This window comes from Lycium barbarum, chromosome 9, assembly GCF_019175385.1.
Source record: "Lycium barbarum isolate Lr01 chromosome 9, ASM1917538v2, whole genome shotgun sequence".
NCBI classification, from domain to species: domain Eukaryota; kingdom Viridiplantae; phylum Streptophyta; class Magnoliopsida; order Solanales; family Solanaceae; genus Lycium; species Lycium barbarum.
The window spans coordinates 6,522,649-6,550,599 of record NC_083345.1 but is presented as its reverse complement, the minus strand read 5'-3'; the positions used below and the strand labels follow the sequence as shown (position 1 = coordinate 6,550,599).

Sequence of the window (27,951 nt, the reverse complement as noted above, 5' to 3'; positions counted from 1 at the left end):
TCTTTTTTGATCTAACCCCCCTAATGTTCCATATAATAGCACTAATCATAGAAACATTAGAGGGTAGATTTATTTTGACCTTCCTTCCTTTTTTTGGCTTTTTTCTTGCTTTTGCCTTTTCCTATCTTTATTGGTAAGATTCCAGCTTGTTCAGATTCTGCAGGGGTGTTGTCAATATGCTCCTGAACTTGTTCTGGTAATTCTTGTTCCGATTGGCTTGATGAGTTCACGTCGTCAAGTTTGTCTTCTTTTTCTTTTACCCTGTTTTTATTAACACTGCTAGTATTGTTGATGTCTTCTCCATTCCCGATATTTAAATCAACAAACAGCTGAATGCCCTGCTGATTCCTGATATAAGTGTTAACACTAGAGGTTATGAAGCCAACCTCCTCCAGCCCCCGTGAGCTGCTATCCTGCTTTTCCTCTTCTTGAGAATCAGCTACATACTCTTCAGTAACACTATTATTTTGATCGGCATCATCTTCCATGTCGGTTTCATTCAATTCATTTCCATCCCGTTCATTGTTAGTATCACGAAATTGTTGAATGATCTCATTCTCTTTAGTCGCTTTCTTAATTTTTTGGCGCTGTTGTTTCTCCTCATCGCTGGCAGCAGGCTTAGTTTTTTCAGCTGTACACAATTGCTCTTCAGTGACGAATTCTTTCTTGTCCTCCCCATCTCCAACTGATCTGTTATGGATTTTTTTTCGAGCAGCACTGACCAAAATCTTGGTTCTCTTTTTTGGAGGCTTCTTTTTCTTCTTCCTCTTAATCCTATCCAGCTTTTCTTTCAACACAGAAACACTCTTAGCCTCAGTATAATTCTTTTGATCATTGGCCTCTACAATAGACTGGTCCATTCTCGTGTTAGAGGCTTCGTGCAGCTTATCTAGCCCCTGTTTCTCTGCTTCGTCTTCAGCTTCTTGTAGATTATTTTCAACTACATTATCAACATCAACAATTTCCTCTACCTGTACCTTATCTTTGTGCCTTATCTTCTTATTTTCTTTATCCTCCAGCTCCTCAACTTTCTTTTTTTCAACCCTTCTACATTGCAATATAGAGTGTCCTAAAATCTTGCAATGAGTACAAAATTTTGGAACGTTCTCATATTCGATCTTTTGGTAGAAACCTTTTCGAGGACAATTTTCATCCTCCGTTCCAACAAAAATAGAAGTTAACTTGGTCTTGGTCAAGTTGACCTCCACTCTAACTTTGGCCATGCTTGGTCTGGTGCGATTTTCAGTTGCAGCATCCATAGTTAGCGGAATTCCTATTGGGGCTACTACTTGTTTAACATAATTCCAGGTGTGCAAATGGAAAGGCAATCCTTGTAACAAAACCCAAACAGGGACTATCGGAGAGTCCTCATCAGGTTTGAACTCCGGTGTCCATTTTTCCAGCCACATTACTTGTTCGTCGATTTCAATGGATCGTTTATTCCATACAGCCTTAAAATCTTCTTCCATCGAGAAATTAAGAAAAACAGTACGATAATCATAAACCCCGATAGTTGCCTTACCTTTGACAGTAATTTTCTCCGCAAATCTAGCTCGAAGTTTCTCTATTTGTGGTCTGGTTCTAATAAATTTTCCAACCAAAGTAAATCTGCATTCATTAGACATCACTCCGTAGTAATCTTCCAAGTTGAAGAGAACCGCTGCTACTCCATTGTGATTTGTGAATTTTGCTTTAACGTCGGGGTTCCCAAATCGATTAGGGTTCTGAAGAGCAGGGGTCTGGATTGCTTTAGCATAGTTGGAATTGGATGGGGATTTTTTGGTGGATGTGTTCGCAATGTTGTTAGCATCCACATATGGACGCTCACGCGCCGTTTCCGGCGCCATTATCGTCCCAAAGGGGACGGCGCGTCTATTACAGACGCTGGTATGTTGCCGTGGGTTGTGGAGATGAAGTTTGTACGGAGAGCGTTTGTTTTAAGAGAGAGAATATGTAGTACCCTTCATCTCAATTTATGCGGTAGTATCCGACTGAATGCAATTTTTTTTTTTTGAAAGAAAAATGAACATTCTTTGAAACTTATGGATGAAAACAAGTCACAGACATTTGTGCGATTGTAAATCATTTTATCAAAGAGTAAATTGTGAAGTATAAAGTTAAATTATTTCTGAATAAGAAAGTATGACATTCTTTTTTGGACAAAACAAAAAATATGATACATAAATTGAAACGGAGGGGGCAAAAAGTATGGAGTTTTATGTCTAATTATGAAAATATGGCGTCCTTATAACTCTTCAATAAGTTCAATAAGGACTTGAGTTTAATCTTTTTTCCTCTTTGTACTTTTTTTATTGCGGTGAATTTTGTTTATATATGACTTGTATGCAAAGAATGGAATGTATATATGCATTAGTTTATACGGAAAAAAATAAGATTTGGTAGACGCGGTTCTCCTTATGTTCAACAAAGTAGTGTATAACTGTATATATATGTTTTTCTTCGACAACTAGCTGATGGCTAGCTAGTTAGCAGCTAGTTAACAACTAGTTTGCCCGTATTAAATGTAAGATATGATATAATTTTATTTTTGCTGGGGTGAAAAGGTAACACAAATTTACTAGCAGGTTTAGCAATTTTGGGTTGAATTAAAGAAGAATGATATTTAGGGAAAGCTTTGAAATTCACGTGCAAGTCACGTGACTGAAGTGTGAGAATGATATACTTCTAAAAATATTTGTGATGTTTATTGAGATATCTTATAGGTGTAATTTAAGTGGTGTATATACTTCAGGGATGTGTTTTATATATAATTTTTGTCACGACCCAATTCGTGAATCGTGATGGCACCTATATCGTCCCCTTCAAGTAGGCGAACCATTCCCACATCATTTTGGTCATTTATAAGAATTATGGGGAAATAAACAATGATTTAACTAACAGATTCAACTTATATAAATGATAAGTGCGGAAGTAATAATAACTCCAAAATCTGGTCTAGACTAGTTCAAGAGCTACTATTAAGAAGATACAAAGTCTGATAAAAAATACAAATCTCAAGAATACCAATACTATCTCAAGACTATGGAATAGACAGTTGTATACAAAGGAAGAGTATCCAGGTTGCAGATATAGCCAAAACTCACCCTGGAATCTCTGACAAATGGACTCGATCGGATCACTCTCGAGGACGGTACTGGAATTAATAACAAACTCTGCACTCAAAAGAAGAATACAACAAGAGTAGCATCAATATAAATAACAAGTACTGGTAGGTATCATAGGCCGACAATAATTAGTTCACATATACGAAGAAAGAAATCAACAAGTAGGTAGATAAGCAATCAAGCATGCTCACAAATCACATTATCATAATAATTAAAGGCTTCCACCCACACATACATCCTACAAGAACTCGTTTTCCAAGTCATAAGCCTAGGTGAAGCTTCTAAACCACAAGTCTGCCAGGTCTCAATAATCTCAATTCAATAATAAAAAATTCAAGTCGGGAACCTAGGTAGAGTCATTAATTCACAATCTCGTCCAGTCTATAATCAGATCCATGCCACAACAATAATACAACAAACCATACCAAAATCAGATATAAGGAGCCAGATGATGATGTAGGATGAAATGTAATGATGTGCGATGCAATGCAATGCACTGGCCAAATACCTCAAATCTGTACACACATGCTTAAGGCATTGTTCGCACAATAGTCATGACCAGCGGGGGACCCATGATGTCCATGTACCACTCACTCCAGAACAGACCTCGAATTACGAGTTCACAAAATAGGCCACATCCTCACCCCCTGTCAAATGTGCTTTATATATATATCACAAGATCGGTCATATCCTCACCCCCTGTCAAATGTGCCATATATATACCACAAGATAGGCCACATCCTCACTCCTTGTCAAATGTATCTCACATATACATATATGTATGCAAGATGAGTATTCAAAATATAGTTTAAGTATAGAAACCCCAAATATGGAATGATGAGTTTGTGGAATGAGAATGAATGCATAATACTCAACCATGGAATGAATCAACAAACCAGTCCAACAATATAGAGAGTCTATGACACCCTTTACTTCCAAATATAACAAGTACACCTCACAACTAAGTCTTGTGTCACCAAAGTGTTCCACTTTCTCATTTATCATCATTAGTACCAAGTCATAATTCAATATCTAAATACATGTGAAATGAGAATGTATGTCATGCACGATATCTTTATCAACAATAAATCATAAGTCAAGATTTCATCCGTGTATTATCATAATTATACCTCACAATTCAGGCCTAATCTCATTATCCTTCCTTTCTCCGATGATAAGTGACACAACAAGAGAGAGAGATGAATACAAAACATGTATCACAACATAACAAATAAGGCAACAAGCCTAATCACAATAACAAGGCAAGAAGTCACAATCAACAACAACCAACCTAATAGAATTCCATCCCAACTCCATACCCGAAGGCCTAGCATGCTTTCCTCGTCAATATCTAACTCCTACATATGTATCACTAATTGGAGTCTAACCGAAAGGTAAGCCGTAACCTACCTCGAATGCAGAACATGTGCCACAAACTACTCCACTTAAGCCTTCCTTTCCGAAGTGCCTTGGATCGATCGAAGTCTAACAAATATCACACTAAGCAAGTAAATGACTACAAGTCAACTAATCCAAAGAAGAATTGATTAGGGGAAAGTTACCCAAAATACCCCTACACATTATCAGGGTTAAACCGAAAATTAGGAGTGAAATTACCCTATCTATAGCCCCAAATAGTCATCATCCTTAATTTCATGGATCACTAGTCACAACTAATCCTTCAATTTCATCAAATACCCAAAACCTCCAATTTCAACCTAGGATTTATAGATTTCTAATTCTCAACCCCACATGATTTCAACCACCAAATAATGACTGGAAACAAGTTGGAAACACAAAACTAGGATTAGAAACTTACCCCAAAGCTTAGATTCGTAGAAGCCTCTTGAAAACTCTCTAAAGCAAACTCAAAAACTTAGAAATAGGAAATGGGAATGAAGCCTCAGATTCTAGGAATTTATCTTCTGTCACTACAGTGCCTTATTCGTGATCGCAATCTGAGACCAAGCGATTGCGAAGACGAAACCAAAGACCCAACTCGAAAACCTATCGCGATCGCGAGACTATGGCTCCTGATCGCGAAACACCGCGACTAGCCAACTAAAAAAAGCGCCTCTACGCGATCGTGGGGACACTTCAAGTGATCGCGAAAGAGCACACCAGTAATAGCTGAAACAGATTTACCGGTTTTTAACTCCAACACCCCGAATCCCGAGACTCATTCGGAACCTCCCGGATACAAACGAAATATGCACATATATGTAAAAACGCGCTACGCATCCACCCGTGACCTCAGAATTCCCAACGGAGGTCATCTTGACCAAGTCAACCCCTAAACAGCCAAAACTCGCTTTCCAACCAAAGACACAAAATGCTACCGAGCTCCTTGGGAACCGAACCAACTACCCCCACCAAGTCATAATCGACCCTCCGGACCTCATGAAATTGACGGATTTTCTAGAAATATCCGTTTACCCAAAAGTCAAGTATCGGTCAACCATTTTTCACTTTAAGGCTCTATTCCACATAAATCATCATAGAACTCGGCCGACTACCTTGGGAACCGTACCACCGATCCCCGTGGTCAAAATTGTACTAACAGGGCTCAGAGATGGGTCAATGAGGGTAAATGAGTCAAAAGTGCAATAACGACCAAGTGGGTCGTTACAATTCTAGCCATATTTGACACGTATGATACAAAATATTACTGACATGGAAAGTTATGATTGGTTAATATACATAATAATTTTATTTTGTTTTAAAGTTCATGTTGATAACAAGGTAATTTAAAAATTATCTTATGACTCGATTATCACAATCTTGAAGTCGTTGTGGACATCACAAAACTAATTTTGCCATATTTTATAACAATCCTAAAAATCCAAACTTCTTTAAATCTATTACTTCATCACAAAACCTGTCGTTTCCCCTTTTTCTATATATCCCTCTTTGTTCCATACACACAAAACACAAATCAAGAATCAAGAAAGCAAGGTAGCTACACATATTTACTAGCAGATTAAGTAATTTTGGGTTGATAGAGTAGAATGATGTCTAGGGAAAACTTTAAAATTTCACGTGCAAGTCACGTGACTGAAGTGTGAGAGTGGTTAACGTCTAAAAATATTTGTGATGTTCTTTGTTTATAGACATCACAAAACTAATTTTGTCCATATTTTATGCTAACAATCCAAAAAATCCAAACTTCTCGAAAAATGACTTCTATCAAAGAGCTAGGAAAGTCATTTTCTCTTTTTTGTGAAATTACAATTCTATATCATAAAAATATAGTAGTCTCTTTTATACTATACGTCTTTTACTTTCCAGTGCGTCTCTTAAAAACTTCCATGAGCATGTTGTACATCTTTGTTTGGTTAAAAGAAACAAATAATATTCCTATAGCGGCTGCTGGTGTATATACTTCAGGGATGTTTTTATATATAATTCTAGCCATATTTGACACGTATAACACAAAATATTGCTGACATGGAAATTTCTAATAGGTTGATATACATAATTATTTTATTTTATGTTTGATGTTGTTAACGAGGTAATATAAAATTATCTTATGACTCGATTATCACAATCTTCACGTCGTTGTAGACATCACAAAATTAATTTAACCCATATTTTATAACAATCCCAAAAATCCAAACTTCTTCAAATCTATTACTTCTTCACAAAACCTGTTGTTTCCCTTTTTCTATATATCCCTCTTTGTTACATAAACACACAATACAAAATCAAGAATCAAGAATCAAGAAAACAAGGTACCTACACATATTTACTAGCAGATTTAGTAATTTTGGGTGTTTAGGGAAAATTTTAAAATTTCACGTGCAAGTCACGTGACTGAAGTGTGAGAGTGGTCAACGTCTATAAATATTTGTGATGTTTATTGCTTATACACATCTCTTGAGCCGAGGGTCTTTCGGAAACAGCCGCCCTACCTTTCAAGGTGGGGGTTAGGTCTGCGTACACTCTACCCTCCCCAGACCCCACATGGTGGGATTATATTGGGCTTGTTGTTGTTGTTGTTGTATTGCTTATACACATCACAAAACTAACTTTGTCCATATTTTATTCTAACAATCCAAAAAATCCAAACTTCTAAAAAAAATGACTTCTATCAAAGAGCGAGGAAAGTCATTTTCTCCTTTTTGTGTAATTGCAATTGTATCTCATAAAGATATAGTAGTCTCTTTTATACTATACATCTTTATACTTTTCGGTGTGTCTCTTAACAACTTCCATGAACATGTTATACATCTTTTTCTAGTTAAATAGGGATGTCAATATGCGTTTTTCCTACATAAAGAAGTACCTTGCAGTAAAATTGAGTCTCCAGAGCGATGACGAGGTAATACTTACAATTATAACATTTGATTTATTGTCTAACAGGATTTGCTTTGTTAGCTGTAACAATCCAACCCACTACTGATATTATCCGTTTTGGGTCTAGGCCCGCACGACTTTAAAACGCTTCACTAGGGTGTAAGACTTCCTTACTTATATACCCAGCATCTGTCTTATGTTTTACCGATGTGGGACTTTCTTCTAAGCTGGGTGTCACATACACACTTAGGAGAAAACACCATATCGACAAAACACAAGGAAAATGCTGGGTATATAAGTAAACATGCCTTACACCCTAGTGATGCATTTCAAAGTTGTGCGGGCCTAAGCCCAAAGCGGACAATATCACTAGTGGGATGGGCTGTTACAGATGGTATCAGAGCCATTCTTGTGTCAGCCTTCTCGATGGTGGATCATAACTCAACTGAGTTTAGGCAAAATTTATGGTAGGTGGGGCAAACCTCAGTGCTGAGTCTAGGAAAATTCCATATAGTGGGCCAAACCTCAGCGAGAACGTTGAGTCCATAAGAGGGGGTTTATGTGACACCCCAGCTTATGAGAAAGTCCCACATCGACAAAACACAAGAGAGATGCTGAATATATAAATAAGCAACCCTTACACCATAGCGATGCGTTTTAAAGTCGTGCGGGGCCCAAAGCGGACAATATCACTAGTGGGCTGGGCTGTTACATTAGCTGTCGCATGAAACCTACTTTTTGCAGGTGGAGCTTCGCTTGTTGGGCATACCATTGCGCCTTCCTGAGCAGCCACTGCGTCAACTAGCAGATATGTGGTTACGTTTAGTACCTAACTCTGGAATTAGAAAGGAAAAAGTTACGTTGGAGGTTCTGCCAAAGATTTTGTGATGGTTTTTACATATGGTCGCCAATCATAAACCTCAGCCTTAATATCAGTGTATTAAGAATGTACTATTTCAGTTTATCCTTTGCTTAAATCTTCATTTGATGGGATATTTGCAAGGAGAAAACTTCTTGTTACATGTTGTTGTTACCTTTGTATGCTTTTTGTAAACTCGGATGCTTTTGGTTGCTTGTTTTGCACCCCCATATCTGTTGTTTATTAAGAGTTGTGTGTTTTTATTTAATACATCATATTAAGCCAATACTCAGTATGCAAAATGTATTTTCATTTTCTTCTAATATTTGTTAGGTTGCAGTTTGGTAGATATTGCGCCAGCGACGAATCTACATCATTAGTTACGGGTCAATAATTTTAGTCAGATATTTGTATTAAAGATTTTGTGATGGTTTTTGCATATGGTCGCCAATCATAAACCTCAGCCTTAATATAAGTGTATTATGAATGTGCTATATTAGTTAACATCCCACTAATCAATCTTGATGACGAAAATGAAGAGGACGACGACAATGACGGCGAAGAAGACGAAGAGTATGTGCCTTCTCCAAAAACAAGGGAACCCAAAGTTAGCAAATAGAATATTGTTCATCAAATAGAGGGAAAAAAATCAAATGTTGTTCCAGCTGCAGCAGCAGCACTTCAACTAGTAATAATAGATTGATAAAGGAAAAGGGGGAAAGGGACGACGTGGCAAAAAGAAAAAATAAACAAATAATATTCCTGTTGCTGCTGCTGGTGTATGTACTTAAGGTATGTTTTTATATATATTTCTAGCCATATTTGACACGTATGACACAAAATATTGCTGACATGGAAATTCCTGATTGGTTAATATACGTAATAATTTTATTTTATATTTCATATTGTTAACAAGGTAATTTAAAAATTATCTTATGACTCGATTATCACAATCTTGAAGTCGTTGTAGACATCACAAAATTAATTTTGCCATATTTTATAACAATCCCAAAAATCCAAACTTCCTCAAATCTATTACTTCTTCACAAAACCTGCCATTTCCCGTTTTCTATATATCCCTCTTTGTTCCATACGTACAAAATCAAGAATCAAGAAAACAAGGCACCTACACATTTTCTTGCTGTGAATTTTGTTTATATATGCTTTATATGCAAAAAATAGAATGCACATATGCATTGGTTTATAAGGAAAAAGGATTTGCTTTGGTTTCCTTTTATGATTGTTTTTCTTCAATTTTTTGCAGTTTATGAAGGAAGATGATTGATTTTGCTACACGGCAAGCGAGTATCAAGATTGTTTTAACATGCAGAATTTGCACAAAGCTATACAAAAAGGCACCCTTATTGAAGAATGTTGTCACATATGTGGGAAAATTTTAGTTTTTTTTTTTTTTTAAGGAGAAGGGTAAACAACGTGCGGAGTATTACTCAGAAAAATAGTCGATGTGTGCAAAAATTGAATCATACATCACTGTTACAAAAGAACGACTCAAAAAATGGATAGTATCAAAGACCTATATTTATTTTACGGGAAATATGGAAGGCTAGATGTGCCTATAGATATCGAAAGAAAAAGGTTTCAAACGTCAGAATCATTTATCAGATCTTCTACCATATAAAATGGATAGTATCAAAGACCAACTCTACTATTCAATGGGTATGGAAATGGCAGGATCTCACCAATCAAGTTATGAGCAGCTCACACAAGATTGATTGCGGTGGATCCGACCTACAATGGGTTGGATAAAACTCAATACTGATGGCAGTCACAATGCAGCTGACTCTATTGGAGCGGGAGGAATAGTTAGAGATAATAATGGAAAAATAATCATGGCCTTTGCTAAATACATGGGAATGGGCAGCAGTAATTTGGCAGAAGCAAAGGCTATAATCTATGGCTTACAATGGTGTATTTCACAGAATTTTCTAAATATTGTTCTGGAAAGTGATTCGCTAATCATTGTTAACATGATAAAGGGCAAAAGCAACATAGCTTGACAGCTTCAAGATGCAATAGATGATATCAATAGAATGCTCTCTCAGACTTCCAACAAAGTTCAACATTGTTATATGGAGCCAAATCAAGTTGCGTATGCTCTAGCCAAATGGAGCATGGAGGATTGGGAAAAACAATTTTATGATACTAAAGATCTTCTAAAACAAGCTGGTGGCGCTTACTACCTGGATTTTCAAGAGATAGCCTCCATAAGACATAAACAAAGAAAGAACATGCTTATTTAAATAGTCTTTTGATCTTAAATATTTCTCCCGGTAAATTAGACTAAGGAAAACTTTAGGGGTTTAGTCACATCTAACCTCTGTTATTCTGTAACCTCTGTTCTTTTTGTGATGAAATAAAAGGAAGCACCTCCTTAAGGTGTAAATTACATTAAAAAAAAAAACGACTCAAAAAATGTTGCACATGACTTGCACGAATAAAAATTTATGTTCATAAGGAAGTTACAACGGATTGCCAATTTAGGGGAAAAAAGCCCTCAAAGAATGTCTTATTTAGTAGTGGTGTCGGCGTGGACTCTAATGGATTAGCACCAAAAAATGTTTCTATTTACACTGAATTGGATGACGACAACAGAGAGTTCTCTTAAGCAAGTTCTGGGGGGAGGAATTGATATTCAGCCAACAAAGAAAGTGAAATTGGGGAATTTGAAGATGATGAATTTAGTGGTGCAGCTGGCGTTACACCAATTAACAAAGACCAGTCAGAAGAAGATGGATGGTCCAAGTTTTGCTGATAGATATGAATACCCTCAATGAGATTCATGTTCATAAACCGTAATAGACTGAGTATGTATTTTTTCACCTTAAAGCACGTGTTGTATACCTAAATCCTCATTTAATTAAGCTATAAGAGAATAACTTATAAGAAGGGTAAACAAAATAAATAGTGTTACCCGTGAAAATAGTCAAAGTGCGCAAAAACAGAATCAAATTTCACTGTTACAAAAATAAACTCCAAACAAATCAAAGGCACGTGCTTTGAAATTTCACATGCAAGTGACGTAACTGAAGTGTGAGAGAGAAGTTCACTCAAAAAATCTTTGTGATGTTTATTGTTTATAAAGATATCTTAAGGAGTAATTTAAGTAGTGTTTATATACTTTATGTGTTATAAATATTATTATTATAATATTGTGATGTCTATCTTTAGGAGAGATTTTAGGGTTTGTGACTTTGGCACCAAGTCAATCCTCTCCTATAAATAGAGATGTTCTCTTCATTGTATTTCAACCCTCATAAGAAATAAGAACTCTCTTCTCTCTTGTTCTACATATATTCTTGCTTTATTTTATTGTTCTATAACACGTTATCAGCACGAGACTCTACCGTCTCAAGGAATTTTTGAAGGCTAAGGTACTATTTTTATTCTCTCTATTTTATGGCTAACCTTACAAAACTCGAGTTCGTTGCCCTTGATATTTCGGGCAAGAACTACCTATCATGGTTGCTAGATGCTGAAATCCATCTTGATGCTATGGGTCTTGGAGACACCATTGAAGAAAATAATAAAGCATCCAACCAAGAAAATGCCAAGGCTATGATATTCTTGCGTCATCATCTTGATGAGGATCTGAAAATTGAATATCTTACTATTAAGGATCCACTCGTTTTATGGAAAAACTTGAAAGAAAGGTATGACCACCTGAAGATGGTCTTCCTCCCAAAAGCACGACACGAATGGATCAATCTAAGGTTACAAGATTTCAAATCAGTTATGAAGTATAACTCTGAGATGTTCAGAATTACTTCTATATTGACACTATGTGGAGAAAAGATTAGTGATTCTGATAAGCTGGAAAAGACGTTCTCCACTTTTCATGCCTCGAATGTGCTCCTGCAGCAGCAATATCGAGAGAAAGGTTTCACAAAGTATTGTGATTTGATTGCTCATGGTTCTGTGGTTAGAGATGATTGAGTTGTTTAGTTTAATTTTTGCTAGTCGTAGTAGTTGATGAAGACCATGTAACAGTAGTTGTTTACATGAGTACTAGCTTTTAATTAGTCTAGATTTAGTCATATTCTTATAGTTGGTTATTCCTAAATTTTTAAATCTGGTTTGTCTTGATTAAATAATATTTTAATATCGGTATTAGTATCCTCTGCTTACTAATTATAAAGGCTCACTGAGTATTTTGGGAGATTTATAAACTTATGACACCAATTCAATGGAGTTTGAATTATCTGTATCTTGTTACTTCTTCTATTCCTCTGGCCGACAAGATTTTTCATTTTATCTACACTTTACATTCTTTTAATCACTACTCTTTATACTTGAAGTGTAATAGAATTAATATACTACTAAAGAGCGAACTGGAAAGATGGGAATTGGTTTATCAAATCTAGTGGTATAAATTGTAGTGTTATGCTATTTCATTTTTACAGTCAAATATTTAATTCATGTCTCTTGGTACTTTTATTCTATAGCTTGTTAGCATAGATTGAGATGTGTATAACGTGGCTATACCTTATTAAGTTTCTAATTGGAGGGATGTGGTAACAAGTCACATGGATGATAGCTTGTCAACTTGCTTTTTGCACGAGTCATGGTAATGGATATGTCAGTACTTCATTTTATCGGATAAAATACGTGAAACTATTTAGCATTATCTAACCTTCTTGACTTTATATGTGTGTAAGTGTTAATATTTAATGGGTATTTATTTAATTTTGTGTATGTAATTTCACTTGAAGATATGGATAATTCTCAAAGCAAGTTTGGATTAAAATTCAATTATGAAGACATTTGTTTGATTGATTCTGCTACTACACACACGATATTCAAAGACAAGAAATATTTTTCTCATTTACTTATGGGTAAGGCAAATGTTAATACCATATCAGGTAGTACTAGTTTGATTGAACGCTCCGGAAGAGCCACCATAATTTTGCCTAAGGGAACAAAACTCATTATAAGCAATGCCATGTTCTCTCCTAAGTCCAGAAGGAACTTATTAAGTTTTAAAGATATCCGTCAAAATGGATACCATATTAAAACAATGGATGAGATGAATCTTGAATCTATTGGTATCACCGAGGATGTCTCTGGCCAGAAAGTTGTTATAGAAAAGTTTCCTGCTTTGTCTTCTGGCTTATATTGGACAAAAATTGGTGTAATTGAGGCTCTGTCGTAAACCAGAAGTTTACTGACTCCAATACGTTTGTACTTTGGCATGATCGATTGGGACACCCTGGATCTATAATGATGAGACAAATTATAGAAAATTCAAATGGGCACCTATTAAAGAACCTGAAGATTCTTTTAAACAATGAATTTTCTTGCCCTTCTTGTTATCAAGGCAAGTTAATTATTAGGCCATCACCTACAAAGGTTGAGTTTGAATCCCCTGAATTTTTGGAACGTATACATGGGGATATTTGTGGACCAATTCACCCCCCTAGTGGGTCATTTAGATATTTTATGGTCCTAATAGATGCTTCTTCTAGATGGTCTCATGTGTGCCTACTGTCATCTCGCAACCTGGCGTTTGCGAAATTATTGGCACAAATAATTCGATTACGTTCACAATTTCTTGATAATCTGATAAAGTCTATTCGCCTTGATAATGCTGCAGAGTTTTCATCCCAAACATTTAATGATTATTGTTTATCAATTGTGATAAGAGTTGAACATCCTGTAGCTCATGTTCACACTCAAAATGGCCTTGCAGAGTCATTAATTAAACGTCTGCAGTTGATTGCAAGACCATTACTCATGAAAATGAGGTTGCCCACGGCTGTTTGGGGTCACGCTATTTTGCATGCAGCAACACTTGTTCGTCTCAGACCGACAAACTATCATAAATTTTCTCAGTTGCAATTGGTTTTGGGTCAAGAACCTAATATATCCCATCTAAGAATTTTTGGATGTGCCGTATATGTGTCTGTAGCACCACCACATCGCACCAAGATAGGCCCCCAAATAAGATTAGGAATATATGTTGGGTTTGAATCGCCCACCATTATTCGCTACCTTGAACCATTAACCGGAGATTTGTTCACTGCTCGATTTGCAGATTGTCAATTTGATGAGACAATTTTCCCAAAATTAGGGGGAGAGAATAATGAAATAAAAAGAGAAATTTTGTGTAATAATTCATCATTGTCTCATCTTGATCCACGTGCTTCTATTTGTGAGCAAGAGGTTCAAAAGATTATTCACTTGCAGAAAATAGCAAATCAAATGCCAGACGCATTTACAAATTTGAAAAGGATTACCAAATCACATATCCCTGCAGAGAATGTCCCGATTCGTATTGATGTCCCTGTAGGACCATCTACTAGTGTCATAGCAAATGAGTCCAAAGCACGCCAGAAGCGTGGTAGACCATTGGGTTCTAAGGATCGAAATCCTAGAAAAAGAAAAACAAATGGTCAAGATGACACTACGAAAGAACCTCATAAAGAAATTCAAAATTTGAACAATAGTGATATTCTTGAAGAAATCAATGAGCCTGAGACTCAAGAAAATTAGGAAATATCAATTAATCCAATTAATATTGGGACTAATTTGAATCGATTGGAAATAAATGTGGATTATGTCTTTGCCTATAATGTTGCAACAAGGATTATGCAAGATAGCGAGGATCTTGAACCCCAATCTGTTAAAGAATGCCAAGAAAGATGTGATTGGCCAAAGTGACAAGAGGCAATTCAATCAGAGTTAAACTTGCTTACCAAACGAGAAGTTTTTGGACCTGTAGTCCAAACACCTAATGGCATTAAACCTGTTGGTTATAAATGGGTTTTTGTGCGAAAAAGAAATGATAAAAATGAGATACAAAGATATAAGGCACGCCTTGTTGCACAAGGATTTTCAGAAAGGCCTGGTGTTGATTATGAAGAGACATACTCCCCTGTTATGGATGCAATAACATTACGTTATCTCATTAGTTTCGTTGTCCATGAGAGACTTGAGATGCATTTGATGGAAGTGGTTACATCCTATCTATATGGATCACTTGAAAATGAAATATACATGAAAATCCCTGAAGGATTTAAGCTGCCTGAAGCATGTAGTTCAAAGTCTCGGGAAATGTATTCAATCAAATTACAAAGATCATTGTATGGTTTGAAGCAATCCGGGCGCATGTGGTATAACCGCCTTAGTGAATATTTGTTAAAGGAAGGCTATACAAATGATGCAATTTGCCCATGCGTTTTTATAAAGAAAGTAATATTGGAGTTTGTTATACTTGCTGTATATGTTGACGACATAAACCTTATTGGAACTCCTGCAGAGCTCAAAAAGGCAATTTATTATTTAAAGAAGGAATTTGAGATGTAAGATCTTGGAAAGACAAAATTATGCCTTGGTTTGCAAATTGAACATTTGACAAATGACATTTTTGTCCATCAATCTGCCTATACAGAGAAAGTGTTGAAACGATTTTATATGGAGAAGCACATCCATTAAGTACTCCGATGGTTGTTCGATCACTTGATGCGAATAAAGATCCGTTCCGACCTCAAGAAAAGAATGAGGAAATTCTTGGTCCAGAAGTACCATATCTTAGTGCAATTGGTGCACTAATGTATCTTGCCAATACCACAAGGCCTGACATAGCATTTTCAGTTAATGTGTTAGCGAGACATAGTTGTGCTTCTACAAGGAGACACTGGAATAGAATTAAACACATATTGAGGTATCTAAAGGGGACTGTCGATTTGGGCTTATTTTATTCTAGCAATTGCAGTCTCGATCTTGTTGGTTATGCCGATGCAGGGTATTTATCTGACCCACACAAAGCTAGATCTCAAACAGGCTATGTATTTATTTGTGGGGGTGCTGCCATATCTTGGCGATCTACAAAGCAGTCTATTGTGGCTACCTCATCAAATCATGCTGAGATAATAACTATTCATGAAGCGAGCCGTGAAGTTGTGTGGCTGAGGTCAATGATACATCTCATTCGAGAAAAGTGTGGTTTGAAATGTGATAAAATACCCACAATCTTATATGAAGATAATGCAGCATGCATTGCCCAATTGAAAGGAGGATTCATAAAAGAAGATAGGACAAAGCACATTTCGCCAAAGTTGTTTCACACACGAGCTCCAAAAGAATGGTGATATCAACGTGCAACAGATTCGTTCAAGTGATAATATTGCTGATTTGTTCACCAAGTCTCTACCAACCACAACTTTCGAGAAGATGGTGCACAAGATTGGAATGCGAAGACTCAAATATTTGGACTGAAGTTCTCATCAGGGGGAGTTAATACATGTTGTACTCTTTTTTCCATACAAGGTTTTGTCCCACTGGGTTTTTCTTGTAAGGTTTTTAATGAGGCAACCAAAATGTATATTATTAGAAATATGTACTCTTTTTCCTTCACTAGAATTTTTTCCACTGGGTTTTTTCTAGTAAGGTTTTAATGAGGCATATTATCTATCGAAATAGACATCAAGGGGGAGTGTTATAAATATTATTATTATAATATTGTGATGTCTATCTTTACGAGGGATTTTAGGGTTTGTGACTTTGGCACCAAGTCAATCCTCTCTTATAAATAAAGATGTTCTCTTCATTGTATTTCAACCCTCATAAGAAATAAGAACTCTCTTCTCTCTTGTTCTATATATATTCTTGCATTTTATTGTTCTATAACATTATGGATGTTTTTCAATATTTATTAGAGCCTGTTTGGATGGGCTTATGGCTTTTGACTTATAAACCAAAAGCCATAACTTAGAATTTGGCTTATTTTGGTTGTTTTGGCTTAAAAACAAGTGCTTAAAAATACTTTTTTGTTTTACCCAAACACTACAAAAGTGCGTAAAAGCTATTTTGCTTAAAAACACTTAAAATAAGCCAATCCAAACAAGCTCTTATTCTTGCCAATTATGACACGTATGACACAAAATATTGCTGACATGAAAATTTGTGATTGGTTGTATGCAATAATTCTACTATTTTTTAATTTCATGTTGTTAACAGGGTAGTTTTAAAAAACGGAAAAGAGTCAAATATACCCCTGAACTATCAGAAAAGGGTTAAAAATACCTCTCATTATACTTTGGGTCCAAATATATTTTTCCCGTTGTACTTTGAGTTCAAATATACCCTTCTATTATACTTTGGGTTCAAATATACCCTTCCTCCATTAAAATTGTCCATGGTGAACATAAAATATGACGTGGCACTGACAACTCGGTGACATGGACACCACATGGCATGCCACCTCACCACCCAAACTCATTTACCCCTCTTTTCCCCTTCTTCTTCCACCACTACTATCTCCTTACCTTCACAACCTTTACCACCATTAGCACTACCACACCACTATCTCCGGATTGGAATTTTTGCCCTTTCAGATTCCTGATGGTGCCAACTAAGTGCGTGAAACTTGACGATGAAGAGAAAGAAGCAGCCATGCTTTTTAAGCAATTGATTAGAAGAATGAAAATCAGACACTAAGAACCTAGATACCATTGTTTACCTGCAACAGTGATATCATAATAGAGGGCAATCGCAAATGAATAACTGTCTCTTCAGATAGCAGCAAAATGTTTATCACATGTAGTTGGACAGGAAAATTATACCTATTTACTGGCTGAAGAGATTCAAAGCTGGATACACGCCTAAGGTTAGATACAAAAGAAGAGAAAATACTTCATAAAATCACCCCATATAATACTATTGCTTGAGACCAATCAATTTCAGCAATTGTGCCGTGTCAGTGTTCAAATCAACCAATATAATTCTAAAGTGAACACGATCCTAGAACAATGAGATCAAAGGAAGGGAACCAAAAATCTCAATTCTTTTAACGTGAAAACACATAATCAAGGGAACCTCTAGTTATGTGGTGTGGTGGTGCTAATGTGGCAAAGGTTGTGGAGGGGAGGAGATGGTAGTGGTGGAAGAAGAAGGGGAAGAGAGGGGTAAATGAGTTGGGGTGGTGAGGTGGCATGCCATGTGGTGTCCACCTCACCGAGTTATTAGTGCCACATCATATCTCATGCTCACCATGGACAATTTTAACGGAAGAGAGGTATATTTGGACCCATAGTATAACGGAGGGGTATATTTGAACCCAAAGTATAATGAGATGGGTATATTTGGCCCCATAACGAGGGGTATATTTAACCTTTTTCTAATAGTTCAGGGGTATATTTGACCCTTTTCCGTTTAAAAAATTGTTTTATGACTTAATTATCACAACCTTGATGTCTATTGTAAGAGTTCAAAAAATTGTTTTATGACTTAATTATCACAACCTTGATGTCTATTGTAAGAGTTCAAAAAATTGTTTTATGACTTAATTATCACAACCTTGATGTCTGTTGTAAGGACTTATGAACTTTAAATTATGAATCCGCTTATATCTAGAGTCACCCAATACATGTGCGAATGAGAAATAACGAATACTCAACAAAAATAATTAGATTGTAGGTAAGTTGGACACAACCCTACAAAAATAAAAGAGGGTAAAACAAACAAGAATAGCCCATAGTATAATATACACAGGTTCTTCACTTTTGAAAGGGTGAATTCTGCTGGTATCATTCACATTGGTGCTAAAGCTATGGAAGAAACAGTTGAGTTTCAATATTATCATCATCTACACAAAACTAATTTTGTCCATATTACTATTACTATTGTTATTGATAAACCAAAAACCCTTTCACATTTTATTCTAACAATCCAAAAAATTCAAACTTCTTCCCCTTTCTATGTAACCCCCTTACTTCCATATACACACAACACAAAATCAACAATCAAGAAAACAAGGTACGTACCTACTCAATTCTTTTTTCCTTCTTTATACCTTTTTTTTTTTTTTCTCTTGCAGTGATTTTTGTATATATATGGTTTACATGCAAAGAATGAAATGTATATATGCGTCGGCTTATAAGGAAAAAAGATTTGATTTCCTTTTATATTTATTTTTTTAATACTTTCTTGCAGTTTATGAAGGAAGATGGATGATTTTGCTACACGGCAAGCGAGTCTCAAGAGTGTTTTAACATGCGAAATTTGCAAAAAGCTATGCAAAAAAGTTACCATTATTGAAGAATGTTGTCACAGATGTGGGGAAATTTTAATATTTTTCTGTCAAACAGAAAATTAATTTAATCTGTTTTGGGTTTCTTTTTTTATTTCAGTGTCGTTGATAAATCGTTTTTCCTAGTGATTTCATGATCTTGAAGTTTTAGATTTTATTTTTTTGACGTTCTTTCCAATGTTTTTCAGTGAAGTTTGTGTCATTTTTAAGGTTTATATGATGTAGGTCTTTGCACGGACTTTTAATCTAGCACAGCTCACGGTTCTTGATTAAACTCTTTAACTTTTTTTTTTTTTTTTGGATTTTTTTTTCTTCTAGCTATCAAAAGAGGTGAATTTTGCGTGGTTCAACAATTTTTCTTCTTCTTTTTTGCCCTAAATTTCAGATCTATATTAATTCAAAATCGAATCTTCAGCTTGAAAATTCCATGTCATACATGCTAGATATAAAAGCGTTACTTCTCACCACAAGAATTTGTTATCTATCAAAGTTCTTTATTTTTATGGGGGGAAAATTAAAGTAGATAATTTTGTGTGTAATAATTGGGGGTTTTATGATTTTTTATGAAATCTGATTAATTTATCTATAAATGTTTCACAGTTTGCAAGAAGTGCATAACCAGGAAGATATCAGAAGAGAAATTGCATGTTTGTCCAGTTTGCAACCTGGATCTAGGTGTTGCCCCACTGCAGAAAATTAGGTATCACTTTATGTGACACAAATACTATTCGATTTTTCAGCATTTTAAATATGATGAATTAGTAATTATTGTAATTTATAATATTTTATATAGTTTTCAATAAGTAAATTTTATTTCAAAAGCATGAAAATTTTAAGTCCGAATTGAACCAAAAATTAGATGGTTTAACTTTCGTGATACAAATCGTATCACTTAAGGTGGAACAAATGGAGTTACTATATGCTCCTTCCGTCCCATCTGATGTGAAAGTGTTACTGTTCTGGAAATCAAACAACATAACTTTTATCAAACTTTTTAAAATATTTTGAATCATTCGCTTGACTTGTAGTACTTTTAAAAAAAAAATTAAATATGTAAACTTATTTTTTTAGAAATTTGAAGAATTTATATCTGAATTATAGTCAAAATTAAGTATTTTAACCTTTGTACTTTGAACACTTTCACATAAATTGGGACAGAGGGAGGAGTATTGATTATACAACCTTATTTATAGAAAATATTTTAGAGTTCCGAGTCGTTGCAGGAAAGAACAAAATGCACAGGCGATTCTTCCTATATGCTTACGGTGGAAATAGTAACTCAGTATATGTGTTGGTGAGAAGTAATAGGTATCCGATGAAATAGCCAAGATGCACTGAAACTGATCCAGTCACTCAGTTCAAGTGCCGGTGGGATCAGGATTCATTGTCTTTTGATCTTGGCTTTACCAACTACTTTATTCTTTTCCATTTAATCTTCTAAGAATGAAGAAGATGAAGAAATTAGACACTGAAATGCTAAAATTATTGCCAGTTTGTTCATGGCCTAGCTATAAGTATATTTAGTAGAGAAAACAATTAGAGGTGGAGTCTGGATTTTTATTTTGATAGGTTCAACCTTCAAGCTTTTATTTTGACAAGAACACTAGTGAATGCATATACTGATCATTTGTCATAATGCTTAATTTTTACAGGCCTGATCACCAAGTCCAAGAGATCAGAGACATATTCTCAACTAAAAGAAGAGAATACATTGAGCGTGGACTAATCCAAGATAACTCGAAAAAAGGCGAAACCAAAAAGTTAGCTCATGAGGATGGTGATAATAATAAGAGTGCCAACATGCTCATTGATAATCCATTGCCTGCTGCTGCTGCTGTTGCTACAAGTTCAAGGAGAAAGGAGAAATCAATTGCTTCCTTAGTAAATACTACACCTGTTGATGATCAAGTTCCGGTTCAGCAGAACATTTCGGGTACTGGAAGAAGAAGAAGAGGCAAATCGCGAAATGCTAATAATAATGCTCTGCAATTTCAAGATTCATCCAAATTTAACAATGTTGAGGTTAATACTCAGATAAAGGAAGATCATCAGCCAGGAAGTTCATGCATTCCTCTTCTTTCTGGCAAAGCAACTACTAAAAATACACAACAGGTTGGTGAATTATACTTTATGTTTTAGTCATATGTATACATGTTAGTATTAGGTAGTAACATTATTTTGAATTATCCCATAATACTTTCAACATGTGTCACTGAGAAGTGAACCTTTTGATCCATTCATGTACTTCTAATTAAAGGCATTTGCTAATAATAACTGGAGGAGAATGTAATTACTCCTCCATTCCCAAATTTATGTGATGCACTGCCAGACTCGAAATTTAAGAAAAAATAAACTTTGAACTTATGGTCTAAGACAAGCTATATGTATTTGTGTGGTTATAAATAAACTCATTAAGGGCCATATGTCTAAAGTTAACGTATTTTGGAATATAAAAGATATCATTCTTTTATACACAAACTAAAAATGCATCACATAAATCAAGATAGAGGGAGTAACATGGTTGGAATCCAAGCTGGATCTAGGTTGGCTTTTTTAAGTTCAGTTGAAACCATTGTTTGTAATTTGAACTGGAACTTGGCATGACTGACGCGTCTCTGTAATTAAGTTCTAACTATATATTTTGTTGATCGTTGGACCAAGATCCAGGGGCGGAGCTACCCTTGTCCAATGAGAGTCAATTGACAACTCATAGCTAAAAATTACACTATGTAAATAGATTAAATTATCTTAATGTATGTATATATAGTTATGTATTACACATTGAATTCCCTTGATTTCTCTAAATACTTTGAATTCCCTTGGTCAATAAAAAAAGTGTACTAACTCTTTTCATCACTTGTAGAAGGTTGAGAGTGCTGCTTGTGCTACTGAGTCCTCAAAGAATGATACTATCTCAAAGAAGAATAAAAGTACTGAACCATTGGATGGTATGAATGACCTATGGGAACCATTGAACACATTGGTAACTAATAAAGGTCTCACTTTAGGTTCCAACAAATCCAAATCCTCAGAGCCTGTTGCAACCTTCACTCCACTAATCAATTTTAATGACAAAGACGAAGAGGAGGATGAAGACGATGATAGAGACGAGGAGTATGTGCCTTGTCCAAAAACAAGGGAACACAAAGTTAGCAAACAGAATATTGTTCATCAAAAAGAGGAAAAGAAATCAAATGTTGTTCCAGTTGCAGAAGTACCTGCACCATCAAGTAGCAATAATAACAATAACAATAATGACAAAGGAAAAGGGAAAAAGGGACGACGTGGCAGAAAGAAAAAAGAATCAAATAGTATTCCTGTTGCTGGTGGTGTTGGATCATCAAATAATGTGCAACAAGTACGAGTTACTCATGAGGCTGCAGCGACAAGCAGTGGTGCTAGACTGAATGCAAGAGTCCATCCCATTTGGCTCACTTTGGTTGCATCTGATAAGCCGTGAGTTTTCTATGCCTTCACTTTTTCTTTTAAAAATAAGTTAAAAAGTCTTCTTGAGTTTAGTGTTGATATCTTATAAGAAAGTATGACATTCTTATAACTCTTAAATAATAAGTTCAAGAGAAGTACTTGGTTTAATCTTGACATTCTCTTTTTTTTTTTTTTTTTTTTTTTTTTTTTTGGTGTGTGTGTGTGTGTAATAATCTATACATAATAAGATGATTATTTTTTTGTGCTTGTTGTTTCAGAGAATGTCCATCACCCTTACCACAGATTTCTTCCCGCTACATAAAGATCATGTAAGTTTTTTAATTAGCTTGTGGGTTTCAGTATTAAGATTGATAATAATGTCTAAGTGTTGGTTAAAGCAGTAATATGAAATTAAGAATTGAGATAATTGTGATGGAAATTAACTTAATTCTGTCGAAACGTGGGGGAAGTCATTTTCCTCCTTTTGTGTAATAGAAAGTTTACCTCATACAAAAGATAGTATTCTCTTTTATACTATACGTCTTTTACTTTCCTATGTGTCTCTTAACAACTTCCATGAACATGTTATACATCTTTTTATGGTTAAATAGGGATGTGAATATGCCTGTTTCCTACATAAAGAAGTATCTTGCAATAAAACTGACTCTCCAGAGAGAGGACGAGGTAATTACTTAGAGTGACATCTGATTATGGTCATTCAAGATTTACTTTATTAGCATCCGCATGACACCTAATTTTTGCAGGTGGAGGTTCGCATGTTGGGCATACCATTGCGTCCTGAGCAGCAACTGCATCAACTAAAAGATATGTGGTTACGTGCAGCACCTAACTCTGAAATTAGAAAGGCAAAAGTTGGAGGTTCTGCTAAAGATTTTGTGATGGTTTTTACATATGCTCGCAAATTATAAACCTCAGCCTCATTGACCATTATTAATATCAGTGTATTAAGAATGTACTATTTCAGTTTCTCCTTTGCTTAAATATTCATTTGATGGGACATTTGCAAGAAGAAAACTTCTTGTTGCATGTTCTTGTTACCTTTATATGCTTTTTGTAAACTCGGATGCTTTTGGTTGCTTGTTTTGCACCCCTTATCTGTTGTTTATTAAGAATTCTGTGTTTTTGTTTAATAGTATATAACTAAGCCAAGACTTAGTACACAAAATGTATTTTCATTTTCTCCTAGTATTTGTTAGGTTGCATTTTGGTAGATATTGCGCCAGGGATGAATCCACATCATTAGTTACGGTTTCGGCGGAACTTAGTAATTTTTGTCAGACTGTAGTGAGTTAAAAAGTTCACTTAGTATGCCCTACTGTAATTTCCAGTTTCCCGTTAAATTTTTGGGCCAAAGCCATTAAATTGAGTCATGTAACAATCTTGAATTAGTGTGCTCAACTACTCTGCTTGTTTCTAATGGAACAAGAAACCATAACAATAAATGTTATGTAGTTAGATTGAAGCAGAGGTAGCATTTTCTTTTCCTTAATTAAGTATATTGACATGGAGATACATGAATTTCGATTCAATTTTTCCATTGTCATACCCCTGGGGACAGGTAGCAGGTAATCCAAGCAAGTGATTTCTTCCCACTTGTTCCAACTTTGATGGATAGAGTTAATTAGTCGAAATGCTCGCAAGCTGGCTCGGACTCCGCTAACACTGAAGAGAGGGATTTGTCCACACTTATGATGGTTGGTGTTCATCGTTTGCAGGGGAATGGTTCTTGAGACGAAGTTTTTGACGATACTGGTTTTTCGTGTTCCCAAAGCTTTTAATGTACTCTACGTCCCCCTTGACAATCTTCCACTTTTTTTTCAAGTCATCTTCAATTAGTTTATGCTCAATGTATTTTCTTCTAATTTTACTCAATAAAATGGAATTAGGAGAGAAAACCATATCGAATTGGCCGTTTTAACTATTTAAAAAACAAAAATAATATTATATTGAACTAAACTAATTCAGAATCGACCAAATATATCATTATTACCAAACTTTATGAGCAAGCGACAAATAAATTAAATGTAATGGTCCCCCACGACCGTGATTTACTGGGTCCGCGTAGAATTAATTAATCGAAGTGCTCGCAAGTTGGCTCGGACACCACAACTACGGCTTTGTCCACTCTTATGATGGTTGGTGTTCATCTTCTTTAGGGAAATGATTCTTTAGACGATGTTGTCGAAGATACTGTCTTTTCAAGTTACCAGCGTGCTTTATGGATTCTGTGTCCCCCTTGACCATCGCAATATGCTTCCTGAGATCAGTAATTGCATTCTCCAAATCTACGTCCCTCCGATTTCGAAGCGAAAATCCTTTCCCTTTCCCTTGAAACCTGCTCGTTTATATGAACATATTGTTAATATTGGCATATCTAGTATCAAAATCTTGTGAAACCATGTTGTAGATGTGTACAAATATAGGAGTAAAAACAATAATTTTACGACAAGTACAAGGCAAGGACAGAGGAGGGCCCCGTAGGGTGCACCTAGTGATCAATGCAACGGGTTAAGAACTATGAGGTCGCAGGTTCAAACCCCACAAGAGGCAAAAATACTAAGTAGTTGATTTACTTCCATATGTCGAAGTCCTGGAGGATAGAGTTACCCGGTAGTTGTGCTCCATGTTGCTCAAACTCGGGTGCAGGTACCTGATACTAGTGCGGATCTAGAGGTCGGACCCTTTATCACATTTGCAAGTTGACCCGAACATCACGATTATTTAAAAAAGGACGGCGGAGGGGCAGATCAATGAGGCTTGCTATAGTGTTAGAACACATTTCACACCTACCAGTAGTTAGAGATTCAAGCTACATGGATAGTAATTGGTAAATAGGAATACTGTTGCTCCTGTCGGGCTAGGTAAGGAGAAAAACATTACTATAATTTTATAGAGTTAAAGATTTAGATGAAAAAAGTGAAGTTAATCCATTAGAGTTAGATGAAAAAACTGATATTGTCTGGTGTTAAGACTAGTGATAGCTCACAGCAGAGCCGGGCTTTTGACAGAGAAAACTTGTCTGTAATCAGAATTCAGAAATATTTGATATAACATCTACAGAAATGATAAGAAAATTGTACTAACCAGTCGAGTAAATGCAGGTGAACCTCCAAATCATGGATATATGTAAGATTATGCATCTCTCTTATGGAAGGAGATATGTTGTGATCCAAAAAGAGCTCCTCACCAACATGCCAGTAACACCAAGGAGAGAAGAATTCTCCAAGTTTTTGAAGTAATCTTGTTGGAACCTGATCATGTTTGTCTATTACTCTTAAAACCTTCACTCCCAATCCTTCAACCCGTTGCTTAAATCTAATACTGCCAACTCTTGGCCCTGAGAATTAGAAGACACATATAGGGATAACGCGTCCGTCTTCGCGTACATCTAGTCCAATCTCTGCAATGTCATAAGCATTTATTATAGCTAAAGCACTTCCCAAGCTGTGTCCTGTTATAGCTATGCCGATTTCCTCATTCGAATATCGATCTATCAGCGTCTTAACTTCATCTAAAACCTTTTCCCTTGATGATAACTTGCATAAGTTGCACTGATCGTCTTTTCTCGTGTATACGTTTAAGAATCCAGCTTCTATTCTGATTGTTGGATCACGGCTAGGCATGTTGTAATCTCTAGCTGGTCTTTGGAAGTCCATGAGATCTGCTATCTCCTCAACATCTTTCACTGTTTTACGCCAAACAATCGTTATGTCTCGTCGACCTAAATATGCAGAATACTCATCATTTGATACTGCAACATAGCCAATCCAATTTGCTTGGTGATTCCAATCACTAGGCCAAATTGAATGAGTGAGGCACTTGGAGTAAATATAGCTGGTTACATCATAGCCCTGGTTTGAACGGCCAGTAATTTTGAAAAACAGACTAGGATCAATCTTACAGTTATGATCCAAATCGTATGCATCGTAACATGCTTGTGCCATATCTCCGTAACGTATTAGCTCTGTTCGTAACAGGAGATCGATAGGATCAAGCATGCCTTCCCAATCATTTCGACCATGTATGTCTTTCCATTTATTTGCTAATATTGCCTCGGATTCTTTAGCCATGGCAATCTCTTCATGGTCATGAAATTTGTTGCCTTTGCTCTGGAGCTTTGAAATAGGAGAAAGGGAGTCATTCTCGGAGATAGCGCATTTGAAGGAGTTTCTACTAGTACCTTCTTTGTTTCTCTGCCTTGGGAAAAAGAGTCTAGTACTGTCTGGAATAGCATTTTTGTTTGGCTTTTGTCCATTTAAGAAGAAAGTTATTCTAGAATGGGAGAGGATCATAGTTTTGGGGATTGCGATAACAAGAATTGCACTTAGGTTGGTGTGAAAATTGTGCTTCTTGGCCTACTGATTATATGACTTTATATTACTCATTAGGTAGCCTAAGTCTTTTTTTTTTTTTTTTTTTAATTTGCAAAATTCTCTTTGAACATTCATTGCCATTTCTCCTACTCTTTATTTATTTTTATTTTTTTAAGAAAAACTTGAACTTGATGATATGGAGTCTCTTACATTCTTTCTGTAATTTTCTTTGAGATTGAACGTCAGTATCTGAATCTAATGCTTCTATATACTTTTTTCGATAATCTGTGAAGGCTAGCGATGCACGATTCGAAGTTCGGTGAATAATCGACCCGCCCTTCTATCTTTCTCCACTTAAATACCAGGCTTTTGTTGGTGATAGGATTCGAAAATGTGATGTGTACCTAGCCTACACATCACAAGTTGTGCTCTAACAACTAGAATATGATGCTTCTATATTTTAGTTTACTAGATCAATGGTCCAGCTACTTTAGAAATTAATTAGGTTGCTAGTTGGAACTAAAGTTAAATCAACTTGAGCACATTAGTGTTCCTTAAATGACTACAAATAATTGTAGGTAATAATCAAAACACTATTATAAGGGCCTACTGTTATGTATTAGCAGGAATTGTGGTAACAGCCAAAATCTTGAAAGTGGTTAGGGATTTTTTATCTGGATCTGGGTGGTTCCCCTTTAAAAAAAGTGGTTAGGGGTTCGATTATAAAAATATTATATTGAAGTCAAGAAGATTTAGGTTTCGGGTGATTTAGTTAATTGTACACTTCTAGAAAGTGTTTTTACTGAAGTACTTAATAAATTATGTATTATTTAAATAATCAGTGTGATTTCACTTATTTTGTGA

At 35.7% G+C, this 27,951-nt stretch overlaps 2 protein-coding genes and 1 pseudogene across 4 annotated transcripts; 2 read left to right on the top strand and 1 right to left on the bottom strand.

The window, feature by feature from the left end:
* Positions 1 to 11,697: 11,697 nt before the first annotated feature.
* On the top strand, positions 11,698 to 12,234 carry LOC132611584 (uncharacterized). Its single transcript, XM_060325994.1, has 2 exons — positions 11,698 to 12,122; positions 12,225 to 12,234. Exons 1-2 carry the CDS (start codon positions 11,698 to 11,700, stop codon positions 12,232 to 12,234), a joined length of 435 nt encoding a protein of 144 aa, XP_060181977.1.
* Positions 12,235 to 18,822: 6,588 nt separating this feature from the next.
* On the top strand, positions 18,823 to 23,817 carry LOC132610900 (E3 ubiquitin protein ligase DRIP1-like). Of its 3 annotated transcripts, none has more exons than XM_060325310.1 (8): positions 18,825 to 19,053; positions 19,231 to 19,352; positions 19,928 to 20,027; positions 20,980 to 21,439; positions 22,194 to 22,783; positions 23,032 to 23,082; positions 23,365 to 23,437; positions 23,518 to 23,817. In XM_060325310.1, exons 2-8 carry the CDS (start codon positions 19,244 to 19,246, stop codon positions 23,680 to 23,682), a joined length of 1,548 nt encoding a protein of 515 aa, XP_060181293.1. In that variant the 5' UTR covers positions 18,825 to 19,053; positions 19,231 to 19,243; the 3' UTR covers positions 23,683 to 23,817. The 3 variants fall into 3 exon arrangements, with proteins under 3 accessions (XP_060181294.1, XP_060181293.1, XP_060181292.1); XM_060325309.1 differs by having other exon boundaries at positions 18,828 to 19,053; positions 22,191 to 22,783; XM_060325311.1 differs by lacking the exon at positions 23,365 to 23,437 and having other exon boundaries at positions 18,823 to 19,053; positions 22,191 to 22,783.
* A 1,084-nt stretch (positions 23,818 to 24,901) lies between these two features.
* LOC132611583 (phospholipase A1-Igamma1, chloroplastic-like) lies at positions 24,902 to 27,453 on the bottom strand (annotated as a pseudogene).
* Between the last annotated feature and the right edge of the window lie 498 nt (positions 27,454 to 27,951).